Below are 14,687 nucleotides of genomic sequence, written 5' to 3'. Positions count from 1 at the left end.
ATTCTCCTTTTTTAATTTTATGAAATTAAATAATAGAAATAACATGTTTTTATGTGATTATTTAATTGCAATAAATGCATATTAATTATAATTTTTTTTAATTAAAAAATGGTATTCATTAATTCAACTTTATAAATTGTATCAATCAAGAACAATACAATTCAAAGTCGCTAAAATAAAATATAATAAATCTGCGAACAAACTCACAACATTCATATTAATAACATAAAATAAAAAAATGTCTACAAAAGTGACAAAACTTACTAATAAATGTAACGCTGAATATGCAATAATCATTAATTGAATTTGCATTGGATTAAAACAAATATGTCAAATCTAAAGCAAAAGAACTATGCAACAAGACAGGAAACCAAAACAACGTCGCACTGAGACCACAAAATAATAAATAAAAAACATAGAAGAAAACTAAACAAGTGAGAAAATCAATTATTTGGATAAAATAATGAAAAAAAACTATTTAGATGTGGGATTTTAAACAAAAAATTTGTCATAAACCACCTCTCTTAGATGAAAAAATAAAATAATAAATAAATAGAACCCAAAAGAGAAAGGAGTCGGAGGCTAGGTTTCAAGGAGGAAGAGAAAACAAGTTTTACCATATTAATTGTAAATATAAGAGTTTAAACAAAAGAGTAAAATTGTTTGGAATTAATAAATGTTCCACTAAAGCTGATTATCCTTTTTTTTACAAAAGAAACTCATATTCATTCATTTAAATTAATAAAATATATTTATACAACATAAATTCAAATTTACTAAATTCAAAAAAGACGAATTTACAAACAAATTCACAAAATCTAAATGTTAACGTTGATTTGAGGTTCAATAAAGAATGTACCAAAATATCAACAAATAGAATGTTTGCGAATTTAAAATCTTGACAATTTTTCTATTTACCGATTCACTTATACAATTCTCATATACAATTTTATGATGATTCATTCTCTATCAATGTTTATGTCAAGAATGCAATGGAATGAGGCGTAAATTATAAATGATATTTATGTTTTACAGAATAGGTTTTAATGTAGAAAAATATATGTCAAGAATGCAATGGAATCTTGACAAGTTTTCTATTTACCGATTCACTTATACAATTCTCATATACAATTTTATGATGATTCATTCTCTATCAATGTTTATGTCAAGAATGCAATGGAATCTTGACAAGTTTTCTATTTACCGATTCACTTATACAATTCTCATATACAATTTTATGATGATTCATTCTCTATCAATGTTTATGTCAAGAATGCAATGGAATCTTGACAAGTTTTCTATTTACCGATTCACTTATACAATTCTCATATACAATTTTATGATGATTCATTCTCTATCAATGTTTATGTCAAGAATGCAATGGAATGAAGCGTAAATTATAAATGATATTTATGTTTTACAAAATAGATTTTAATGTAGAAAAATATATGTCAAGAATGCAATGGAATCTTGACAAGTTTTCTATTTACCGATTCACTTATACAATTCTCATATACAATTTTATGATGATTCATTCTCTATCAATGCTTATGTCAAGAATGCAATGGAATGAAGCGTGAATTATAAATGATATTTATGTTTTACAAAATAGATTTTAATGTAGAAAAATATTTTTAAAGTAAAATGCAATAAAAAGTATTTTAACACGAGAAAATCATTTTTTTTAAAAGTAATATAACTGCAAGGTGGTGTGAATTTTGACAAAATTTCAACATCACTATTAGTACAATACATGTTTTAATGATTAAAATTTTGGTTTAATGCATAAAATCAATGCAAGATTCGATCTTTTTCAAAGGAAATAAACCCTAAAAACATAAATGCAAGGGATTGCATGGCACATGCAAAAATGCAAAGTGCAAGGATATAAATTATACAAAAAGTAAATTGTAGGAAATAAACAAAGATAAAAAGAAAATAGACAAGAGTATATACAAGAAAGTAAAAAAAAAAATAACAATAAAGTAAACTAAGGAAGAAAAAATTGCAAGAAATGTAAATGCGGTATTTAAGAATCTTGATAGAGATGTATTAATCGTCCGTCAAATGTGATTTATGAATACAAAAAACCAGTTTAAAGAACAAAGCCTTACACTATTATTTATAGATAAATTTTTTTAATGGATAATGGCGTAGTCATGACTTATATCGCTATTTAGTGAAACGTCCCACTCAAATATTCCTAAGACTATGTCGGATTGCTCGCTTGCGATGTGTATTTAATTTTATGATTCTTTTCGCTGTTGATTTAATTAATCTGTCGAAGACAAATCTTTATTCAAAATTTTACTAAGTCCATATGCCTTAATTCTTGCTCTTGTGTTATTTAACTATTTGACTCATAAAGAAATTAAAACTGAAAAATAAAAAAAATAAACAACAAAATATCTACAAATATGATAAAATTTATGTATATATCAATTTCCATAAATCAATATATTTTTAATCAGCGAATTAAATTCCAGTATGTCAGTTTAATTACTATATGTCAATTGTTGATCTTTCTCTAAATTGATGTTGTCATAGATCAATTAAATTTGGATGATGTACAAGAAAATATGAATCAAAGTAATAATGTCTTTGATGGAGCAGGTGTTGAGTTCCTTGATGAAGACAAACTTGAAATTCAAACAACATTTACTCCCTGAAATTAAATATATATTACTCCTTCCTTTATTATAAGACTTCCTAACAAAGTATATATATATCATGAAAAACAATTCTAGTAATAATTTTTTCTTAAAAGTGCGTTATTTTTATATGTTTACTTTTACAATTGTTGATAGAGTCGTGCTAAATTAGATGTTAAGTGCATTTGTTAAGAAATAAATAAATATATATATATATATATATATATATTTTAAATTAAAAACGTCAATTTTTATAACTCAAAAATATAAATGTGGAACTTCCAAGCTTTTATTTACCCATTTAAGTTCTTAACAAGTGGACATTTATTAACATTTCTTTTATTGACATCATAGAAGAGGGGAACATAAATTATATTTTTTACTAGTAAATTAAATAAAGGTATTTTTGTAGATAAATCATTAACACGTTGAGTTTTGAAAATAGTCTTATATATTAAGGGACAATGGAAATTGAAAATTCTATAATTAAAAATATAAGAATTATTAATAATTGCATTTGTTTTGTTATTTTATTTTGTGTTACAAATTAAATTTCATTAAAAACTTCTTTAAATTTGTGGCGATTGTCCTTGACTATATTTATAATTTGTTTAATTGTGCCTAAGATATATTTATAAATTATGTTATGCATTTAATTTGAATAGTAATCTGGTTAAATTATGCTAATTAATTAGTAATTTAATTTATAAGTGAGGTTTTGATTTAGAATTTTTTAAAGACCGAATAATCAATTGAAACCAATTTCATATTTAATTAAATTTTTGACATAATTGCAGTTTTGGTCCTCCTATTTTAGTTGAATCATGAAAGTTATTCATTTATTTTATTTTTCTTAAGTTTTGGTTCCCCAAACAGAATGTTGATAATTTTTTTGATGAAATGTCATTTTTTTAAGCCATATCATACCACGTATGATCATATATTTCACTTATAATTGTTGCATCACGAGAGCTTGAGGAATAGTGTGGTTTAAATAAGCGTAAAAAGATAATACTTCATCAAGTTTTGAATTAAAATTCTACTTAATAACTAAAACTAGAAAAAAAATAAAATAAAAAGACTATTTTCGTGATTCAACTAAAATAGACATCAAAACTGCAATTAAATCTAAATTTTTTTAATGTTGGAATTTTGAAATCAAGTTATCCAATTTATCCAACCGTAGAATTGAACTGGTGAGTTTAAGATATAAGTCGGAAGTTTAAGATTAAACTCGGTAGGTTAGTAGCCTTGATAAAAGACATATTTATATCTCCAATTATGGAAACGTGGTCCTATAATATTTGTAAAAAAAATATTAAAACTAAAATTGAAACAGTGAAAGCAAATGCGAAGTTATATGTTGGTGGAGTTGACATTGCTATTTCTGCCGTCGAGTCAGAGAGTCTGGAATCAGCGGTCCCACTAACGTAAAATAGAGATATTCCCTTTCATTTTCCGACCCGCCATTCCCACACTTTATCTCTCTCTCACCTTCTTCTGCATCCACTACTTCAAAAGCCAAGTCATTCCAACCGCGTCACGCCACACAACACAACCGTATAAACAATTTACAAATACACCAACATCTTTATTTAAATAAATTAATTAATCCAAACACCAACATACCCTTTTTTTAATCTCTCCTTTCACCTTTAGCAATTCCTAATTTCACACTTCTAAAACAAACTCCAACGACACACACTTTATTGTATTATTTTTTTATTTATTATAATTAAAAACCAATCCATGAATGAATTTTTGTTCTGTATATCCCATTATTATCAATTACACTTGGCTTTATTTGATCTCTGATGCAAAAGCAAAACCATTTGTCATATTCCTGCTTATATAATATCTACCCCTCCCCCAGTTCTCTTCTATTACGCGTTCATATCTTTGTCTCCCTTAGATTACGAACGCGTTCTACTTTCTTAGCTCTTCAAAAATGAACAGAACCTAATCCAGTGATCAAATATTTTTTAATTTTTATCTTCTATAATAAGTCCTTGTAACTTTGTTCAATCACTCTACACTTGTCCAAGATAGCAACGCGTGTCGAATAATCACATTGCATAGCGAAATTCACATTCCTTTTCATTTTATTAATGAATGATAAAGTTGAGTTCAAGAAAAAAGAAGGATAAAAGAGTAAATTCGAATATTCTGGCGTGTTGTTTTGTGTGATCATTCAATGAACGATATTCCGAAGCACGAGCGCCGTTGGGCGTCAGACACCATTCCTGGAAAAGTAACAGTCAGCGCCGGAACATCGCCGGGAACTGAGTCAAGCTCCGCCGGCGATGAGTTTGTCGAGGTAACTCTTGATCTTCGAGACGATGACACCATCGTTCTTCGCAGTGTTGAGCCAGCTAATGTTATTTCTATCGACGATAGCGTCGCCGGAAGCGGTTACGAAACTCCGGTGTCTGTTCCGAGGTCGCCGTCGATTCGGAGAAACTCGTCGAGAGGCTTCCGGCAATTCTCTCAGGAACTGAAAGCAGAGGCGGTTGCTAAGGCCAAACACTTCTCGCAGGAGCTACGGCGGTTCTCGTGGAGTCACGGCCAAGCTTCGCGTGCCTTTTCATCTTCCTCCGCTCAAACCGGCGCCGGCGGTTCTGCCGGCGGTGGATTTGAAACGGCGTTGGCCGCTCGAGCTTTGAGGAAGCAACGAGCGCAACTCGATCGCACTCGCTCCGGTGCTCATAAAGCACTCCGTGGTTTGAAATTCATCAGCAGTGCCAGTAAATCGAATGGCGTTGATGCGTGGAACGAAGTGCAGAAGAATTTCGATAGGCTTGCTAAAGACGGTTTTCTCCATCGCATCGATTTCGGTCAATGCATAGGTCCATTCCTCTTTTTCAAATCTCGATTCATAATCTTGCATTGTTCGTTTAGCCGTTTGATTAATTTTCTGATTCTTCGTTTCAATGCATTTTAGTTTTGTGAATTTTATGACCTAAAGTTTGTTTCACTTGCTACTTATTTTGTGAAGGTATGAAAGATTCAAAGGAATTCGCTCTGGAACTCTTTGATGCTCTAGGTCGTAAACGAAGGTTGAAGGTTGATAAGATCAATAAGGAAGAACTTTTCGAATTCTGGTCGCAAATTACGGATCAAAGTTTTGATTCACGACTCCAGATCTTCTTCGACATGTAATCTTTCAATGATTGTTGTTTATTGTTTTACTTTTATTATTTAATTAGTCATTAATAATCCTCGAGGGTTACCTTTCTAGCTTGCATTATCAAATGTCAAATTAAACACTTCATTATTAAATGTCACCGTATATTTGTTTTAATATTTAATGTTACTTCGACGCTTTCTTTGCTTGTAATTCAATTATTATGATAATTAAGTGTCTTATTCTTTTAATTTTAAAATAAGTTTTAAATGTCTTCACAGGGTGGACAAGAATGAAGATGGAAGAATCACCGAAGAAGAAGTGAAAGAGGTACAAAGGATTTTTATTTGATATTCAATTTTATCCCTCATTTTATATTCAACTAATCTATTTGTTTACTATGTTTGTGTTTGAACATTCAACCTAGTTGTTTCATCTTAATAATTTCAATATACTCATTTTTTAAATTATATAAGCTTTTCTTCATAATATTATTACGTGAAATGTTACATCCATGTGTTTAATTAACATTACGCTGGAATGGGCTAACGTAAAGGGTAAGGGGAATTTTATTGACATTTGCAAATTGATATATATTTTAGTAGTATTAAATTAATTGATCAATAGATGAATGATATTTTAATGATTTAGTGTAATTAGATTATAGATTTAATAACATCAAAACTTTTAAATTTTATACTTTGATTTATTATGATTTTTAATTATAGAAACAATTTAAATAATTGTTGAGAATTAAAGTCAATAAATAAATATATCAATATTATCGATTTAATCAATCTTTAATATATGAATGTTGACTTTAATAAGTCAAGAATAAACTAACTCAATTGGTTATTAAAAATAAATACTCCAGAATCGTATGTATACAGGTCATTCTGACATTTTCCGTGTTCTAGAACAGAATATTAGTAGTTGGTACTTGGTAGTAGTAGATATTCAAGAGTTAGTGAACTATGTATGTCTTACTTTTTTCGGTTTTGGTCGTAGTCATAGAGATGGCGCTTTCATTTTTCTGCTTTTACCAAATTCGTGGAATTCATTGTGAAAGACGTTTTCAGTGGAGTTGGTGGGGGCGTGGTCGTCATTTTACTCTAAAAAGTTTTTCTACTCATAAGATAGACTTTTTTTGGACAAAAGATAGACATTTTCTTAAACACGTAATATTTGGTTAATTAATTTTTTAAATTTAATATACTTCATTAGACAAATATTGGCTGTATTTCTTGCCTTCCAGATCATCATGTTAAGCGCTTCTGCAAATAAGTTATCCAGATTGAAGGAGCAGGCCGAAGAATATGCAGCTCTGATCATGGAAGAGTTAGACCCCGAAAGACTTGGCTACATCGAGGTGGGAAATCAATCTCTCTATATATATATGGATTTTGTTTTAAATAACGTACTTTTTATATGCAGTCTTATAATTAGCCTCTCGTATTAATTAAGTTGAGATAAATATATGTAAATCAGCTATTAAAAATATATCAATAATAATAATTAATATAGTAATAAATAATAGTATCCTAGTAGAAAAATGATTTAATTGTCTTTTTAAGTCTTGACAAATACAAAAATTATTAGATTGAACATTTTGTATCATATCCTTATTCGAGATATCGCTGTTTTGTATGAGTGTATAATGTTATTTATCATTCATTCTATAGACAAAAAAATGATTTAATTTATGAGTTTAACGATGTATAGCGTCAATAGTTTTACACCGACATCCCATGAGAAGTCACAATATATTCCCATAAACTAATTTTGTAACCACAATTTAAAGATAACCGCCAAATACTCAACTTTTTTTATCTAAGCGATAAATTCCACCATATTAAACTAGTGTGAGGTTTGTATTCGAATCCAGACAATTTTAACGTGACAATATCGACATTTGTCCGTTGAATTAAATCTTAAGGACGTCAAATACTCTACTATAATTCTCGTAATATACATTGTGTATATATTTTGACACCGACAATAAATAATAATCTTTGTATTGTTAAAAACGTTTTCCTTTGACCATAAATATTTTTAAAGTCATAAATATGGGTGATGATCATTTATTGATAATGTAATTTTTTTAGATATACGAGGTATGAAAATTAATCTTATAGAAAAATAATAATTAATATTGTAAAATGATAATTAAATTTGGACAAAATGATTTTGCTTAATTGACATAGTAAAAGGAATAACAATTAAGCCAAAAAATGGTGCCCATATTAATTTATTTGAATCTGACTCCTTCACAATAATGGACAGTTTAGAGAATGATGATACATAGCATAATACAGTACAATGATATCGTTGAGAGAGATTACGATAAGATATATCAACATGTAAAACAAACTGTCTAAGTGATTAAAATTCCAATAGTTGAATTTCAGGGAACGTCAATTTTGTAATTAAATCTAGTTTTTCCAGCCTATTCAATTGAACAATGATCAATAAACTAATGATTGTATTCCTGTCAAAAAAAATAAACTAATGATGTAATAAACTAATAATTTTGGTATGTCGTTGACATTATCATTTTATATAATTTCCATTAGACAAAATAAGAATAAATATGATGATCCATTGCCCATTGGTAAATTTGTTAGGCCGTCCTACTTTGGTTTACGTAGCTTAATTCAGTCAGTGTTGGACTAAGACTCTTTCTTCAGTCCACAGTTGGACCAAATTGTATAATTGATCATATCACATAAGGATTTGTCTGTTTTAATGTAAGAAATTGGTAAAGGGGATAAATTTAGTGGTTGATATTATAACTACTTATAATTGGTCATGCATCTGCACATAATATCAACTACTCATTTAATCATCAATGTTATATTGAAAGTGAGTTACTTAATTAGTCAAATCCATATATATTTCCAATATTGTTCGACTGTGTAGAAAAAAAGGGAAAGAAAAACCAGGCATATACTTGATAAATTATTGCAAACTAACTACTTGTTATAAGTTTAACAGATAAATGCTGTCCAAACAACATTGTCGCTACATTATTTGTAACTACTCCATATACTATATTATTTCTTCATCCTTTAACTTCATTAACAAATTTAACATAAACTCAGTTAGCTAGGGGTGACTTTGTCACCATGTACGTAATATGATTAAGCTGATACTTCTAATCGTTTGGTTCCTTGTGTAAGCAAGTAGTGATGCTGTTTAATTTAAATTATTCAATAGTGACCTCGATATTTCTTTGACCAACATAATTATCTTTTTTTATCTGTAAAAAAATACATAACTTTCAATTCGGAATATATTCATTATACTTTTAAACAGTAATGGTTTTTGTATGATTTTTGACAACTTTAAACTTCGAAGGTAAAAAGTAATTGTGAACATTACAGTGGCAGAAAATCCCAGGGCTATAGTTGCAGCTATTGCATGCTGATTTTAGTTGGAGAGTTGTTCATCAATTAATTTTACTTTTTCTGCCATTCTTTTCACGGTTGTGGACTTCAAAACCTGTTATAGGAATTGATTCTTTGGAAATTTACCTCCTCTCCTAACGGAGGAAGGGGAGGGGGTGAGTTGCAAGAGAATCAATACAATTAGTTGTTAGTTTATGTCATGGGTTTAGTGGGACAAACGGCAATATTAGTGAGATTGTGATTTCATATTTCTGCTAAATGGTGTTTGAGAGGTATATGTTTCATAAAGCTTCAGTTCCCAAGTGGCCTTTCTGTTTTTTCATTACACCTTACTCAACATTTTAACCACGCTTGCTGCATTCTATTGCTCCTGTAATGCTAATAATGCACACAGTTGACTTGCTGAAATGTGTTTTACACAACTCAACCTGAGATTGTTTTGAGGCATTTTGGATTACCATTATATATGTTATCGGTTGCAGTTATGGCAGCTGGAGACACTTCTTTTACAAAAGGACACGTATCTCAACTACAGCCAAGCTCTAAGCTATACAAGCCAAGCATTGAGCCAGAACCTACAGGGGCTAAGAAAGAAAAGTCCTATACATAGGATGAGCCGCAGATTTCTTTACTATTTGCAAGAGAATTGGAAGAGACTTTGGCTTTTAACATTGTGGGTTTGCATAATGATTGGGCTCTTCACGTGGAAGTTTATTCAGTACAAGAAAAAGGATGTTTTTCATATCATGGGTTACTGTCTTCTCACAGCCAAAGGTGCGGCCGAGACCCTGAAGTTCAACATGGCACTTATTCTCTTGCCCGTCTGTAGAAACACCATAACTTGGCTCAGGTCTACCAAGCTTTCTTATGTTGTACCTTTTGATGACAACATCAACTTCCATAAGGTATTCTTTTTTGGTCTTGTCTGCTGTCATATCATGCAAAAATAATAACTGTATAAAACTATATTATAACCTTGACATAAAGAAAAAATTTTTGTCAAAATTAAAAAGATAACAGAAACTGAAACAACAAATTTATGTAAATTATATAGTGAAGTTTATGATATCCATTTTTACTTGCTGATTTTTACAGACAATTGCTGGGGCAATTGTGATTGGTGTTATACTTCATGTTGGGGATCACCTTGCTTGTGATTTTCCAAGACTTGTAAGTTCGTCTGAAGCTGATTATCAGAAGTATTTGAAAGGTGTATTTGGTCGTCAAAAACCCAATTACGGAGACATAATTAAAGGGGTTGAGGCTGTGACTGGAATTTTGATGGTTACTTTGATGGCAATAGCATTTATCCTCGCAACAACATGGTTCAGAAGAAATCTCATTAAGCTGCCTAAACCATTTAATAAGCTCACTGGCTTCAATGCCTTCTGGTATTCACACCATCTGTTTGTCATTGTCTATGTCCTCCTCATCGTTCACGGTGTAAAACTTTACCTAGTGCACAAATGGCACTTGAAAACGGTATAGAAATTTTAGTATCAGATTTCAATTATTTAGGATATGTATCAAGTGCAATGTTTAAAGTGATCAGTTATTTGACACCTTGATTTTTTTTATTTCAGACATGGATGTATCTCGCGGTTCCAGTTTTACTCTATGCATCAGAAAGAACGCTGAGATTATTTCGTTCTGGTTTTTATACAGTACGTCTAATAAAGGTGAGCATATAGATGGTGAAACCATTAGTGCTAGGCTCTTAATTGGTTCCAACTTCATTATTAATATGACTTAATTATTTGTTTTGCATAAAATTGGTTGGTCTGGGCTAATTGTATATATCCAGTGAGTAGAGCCCTACAAAGTAAAATGTGCAAGGACCCAGACCTCAGACGTTACACATGACTCACCGTCATTTTTTATAAATCAAACTATATATCTTGTATATGAACCAACGTTAACTTCTTTCCTATTCCTTCTTTTTAAATGTGGAAAACATTTAGGTTGCTATTTATCCTGGAAATGTTCTCACATTGCAAATGTCTAAGCCTCCTCAATTTCGCTACAAGAGCGGACAATACATGTTTGTACAGTGTCCCGCTGTTTCTCCGTTTGAGTGGTAAGTTGCATTTCATTTCTTTTTACATTATTTTGCAATGGCTGTGGTATTTTTTTGTGGCATGTTGTTGCGTTACAATTTACATCATGCTTCATATATATAATATTTGGGTTTTTAGTGGATTGAAATTAAAAAGCAGAAAAAGTTTTTTAAGTAAAAGGAGAGAAAGCAATATAAAGTCGGGATAATTAACCACCATTTGCATGTTAGTATCCATAAAACAGGGATAGTAGGTGCAGTACTTTTGGCCAACGATGTTGAACTAGAAAAGAAGGGGAAAGTGAAGTGCTATCGCCTTTTAGTAAGCAATATATGATCTAAATTTCGGCTGCATTTGCAGTAACACGGCTAACCTTGATATTGCGGCAAATGGGAACCATTATTTAGAACTATCAGTCTTGATTGTGTTTTAGAGCGAAACCTATGGCATCTTTGCCCAATTTAGTGTTGGTATCTAATAGTAACATGGGCATTATATGTATGACAGGCATCCATTTTCTATTACATCATCCCCTGGGGATGACTATCTGAGTGTTCACATTCGGCAACTGGGTGACTGGACTCAGGAACTTAAAAGGGTATTTTCTGAGGCTTGTGAGCCTCCTGTGTCTGGGAGGAGTGGCCTTCTCAGGGCTGATGAAACGACAAAGAAAAGGTACATGTAGCACTTGGAATATTTTTTTGCCTCCAAATTTTTGGTCATCAACTATAATTTATACTGAAATGTATGCCTACCCCTTTTTAACTGTTGATAAAGTTTGCCGAAGTTAAAGATAGATGGACCTTACGGAGCGCCAGCTCAAGACTATAGAAAATATGACGTCTTGTTGCTGGTCGGTCTCGGTATAGGAGCAACTCCTTTCATCAGCATTCTGAAAGATCTTCTCAACAACATTATCAAAATGGAGGAGCTGGCGGTGAGTGCTGCTGCTAATATTAAACGTGTTAAAATTCATATATAAAAGTAACAATTATATGTTATACTAATTCTCATTTGAGCATTTGTATGTAAATATAGTATGACCAACATAGCTATCAACTTTATTTCCATCCAGGATTCTGTCTCTGATACAAGTAGAGGATCAGACCTTAGCGTTGGGAGTACTGATTCACCATCTCTTAACAAAATTGCTCCAAAAAGGAAGAAAATACTGAAGACTACCAATGCTTATTTCTACTGGGTTACAAGAGAGCAAGGCTCTTTTGATTGGTTCAAAGGAGTCATGAATGAAGTGGCTGAGCTTGATCAAAGGGTATTATTGGTTATTGCAGACGATTTATTTATCTTATAGATACTTGCTCCTGAAGAATTATAAGTATTCCTTTTCCCTGATGCAAGATGAATAAGGATTACTTGCAATGGCTAATAATAAACGTCAAATTATGGACTTCAGGGTGTCATTGAGATGCACAACTACTTGACTAGCGTTTATGAGGAAGGAGATGCAAGATCTGCACTCATCACCATGGTTCAAGCCCTTAACCATGCCAAAAATGGAGTTGATATTGTTTCCGGAACCAGGGTAAGCCTTCTATTTTTGTCATTGACTATGCATTATTGTACACTACCCTTGATTCTCTTTTAATTTCTAATTCCGGAATCGGGAGTGAGTAAATTATAACTACGGCTTTTTTGAATTTCTACTTACCAGGTACGAACACATTTTGCTAGGCCTAATTGGAAGAAGGTTTTCTCTAAAATGTGTTCCAAGCACTATAGTGGACGAATAGGTCAGTTAGTCTTCATCAAGCATATGTTGGTACTTCATACTAGGTAGTAAGGTAGATATATTTTTTTATGTTGTTGATGTACTGACTTATGGCTATCTAATTCGTATCAGGGGTATTTTACTGTGGCGCACCAGTTTTGGCCAAAGAACTTAACAAGCTATGTTATGAGTTCAATGAAAAGGGTCCAACAAAATTTGAGTTCCACAAGGAGCATTTCTAATTCTAACTAACTAATGTTGATGGAGCTCTCTACTCTGTATTTAGTTAAGACACCACGTCACAGCTGAAACCCATTATAGCAAATTGGTGAGGCCTGATTATATGATTATGTTCAATAAGCTAAAACCTTTTTTGTATAGAATGTGAAGCATCGTACATACCAGACAACAAACATGATTGGCATTTCATCATACATGTGGCTGCAAAGAAGCAGAGATATCCGCAGCCTATGTATCGTACAGTACACGTTGGAGACATTGACCTAATTGGAAGCCACATTGATTATTGCAGATAGATCCGCAGTGAATTGAAATGCACAATTTTGAGGATAAAAAGGTAAGGGTATACAAGGGATTGAGTACTTTTTCAGATTAATTTCCTCATTTTTCTTTTAGTAAATTCGAGGAATTCCAGAAAATGGGGGTGCAAAAGGTGACTCACCCTGGGATCTTCATGTAAAGGAGAATGAGTGCTTGCTTTAGACTCTCTCTCGACAGAACCCTGACTTTTTTGTTTGGCTTTTTTATTCAGGAAGGGTCTATATGTATGTAAATGAGACTAATATAGTGTTTTCTTTTATCAAGGTAACCACTAGTGTTATCATTTTATATATCTTGTATCATACACATTATGGATAGATAGTAAAGAATGCAAATTAAACAACTGAGTTGATGCACTATTGATGTGCTCTTCTGGTTAAATATCTGCTTTAGTATATTATCTGCACATAATTTACAAACAGCATCAAAGTATATTGGGAATTTGATCTCACCGTGCCTTTTCACGGGCCACCCTGATTATTCTAAAATCTCATGAAAAGTGGTGAAGATACCATTTGGGTATCACTTTTTCCTTCAAATGCATAATCTCTTCTGCATAATGATGGAGGGTGGATTTATTAATTGTCAACTAAAGTTATAACGAAAATATGTCTTGATTAATATCCATATTAATTTGATACTGTACTTTTGAGTCTATTTGATATATAGTTAAGATAGAGACATAATATATAAATAATACTATATAGAGTGAATAGGAATAGGATATGATAAAATAGTGATAGGATAATATATATATATATATATATGATAGTTAATATAATAATATTTTATTTTGTCATTTATTTGATATATATTTCGTTGTGATATGATGTAATATATATTATATTTAAATAACAAAATTATTATCGTAAAAAATTACATATTAATTAGTTTTTTAAAAAGTTAATTTATTATATTTTAAATATTATAGATTAACAAAAAAATACTAAAAAATTAAAATAAGTAACGAAATAATTTTATATTTAAAACTATATATCAGAACTATTGAATAAACAATTTATGTTTTTTTATAAAAAAAAATGAGTAACCAAATAATTATATTTTATTTGTTAGAATATAAATAAAGATGTGATATATATTATATGTAAATGATAAAAATAACTTTGTAACCAAATTATATTTATTTTTAAAAATATT

General features: G+C 30.8%; 1 protein-coding gene across 1 annotated transcript; it reads left to right on the top strand.

The window, feature by feature from the left end:
• The first annotated feature begins 4,260 nt into the window (after positions 1–4,260).
• LOC101511451 (respiratory burst oxidase homolog protein A) lies at positions 4,261–13,912 on the top strand. The gene is made up of 14 exons (XM_004503606.4): positions 4,261–5,497; positions 5,647–5,806; positions 6,057–6,105; positions 7,031–7,144; positions 9,665–10,087; positions 10,278–10,664; positions 10,766–10,861; positions 11,144–11,259; positions 11,747–11,914; positions 12,017–12,176; positions 12,315–12,512; positions 12,654–12,782; positions 12,912–12,990; positions 13,101–13,912. The coding sequence occupies exons 1-14, from the start codon at positions 4,846–4,848 to the stop codon at positions 13,208–13,210; spliced, it is 2,841 nt and encodes a 946-aa protein (XP_004503663.1). The 5' UTR covers positions 4,261–4,845; the 3' UTR covers positions 13,211–13,912.
• Positions 13,913–14,687: the final 775 nt, after the last annotated feature.

Source organism: Cicer arietinum, chromosome 6 (genome assembly GCF_000331145.2).
Source record: "Cicer arietinum cultivar CDC Frontier isolate Library 1 chromosome 6, Cicar.CDCFrontier_v2.0, whole genome shotgun sequence".
Lineage (NCBI taxonomy): Eukaryota > Viridiplantae > Streptophyta > Magnoliopsida > Fabales > Fabaceae > Cicer > Cicer arietinum.
The sequence above is the reverse complement of the archived record's forward strand: the minus strand, read 5'-3'. Positions and strand labels throughout refer to the sequence as shown.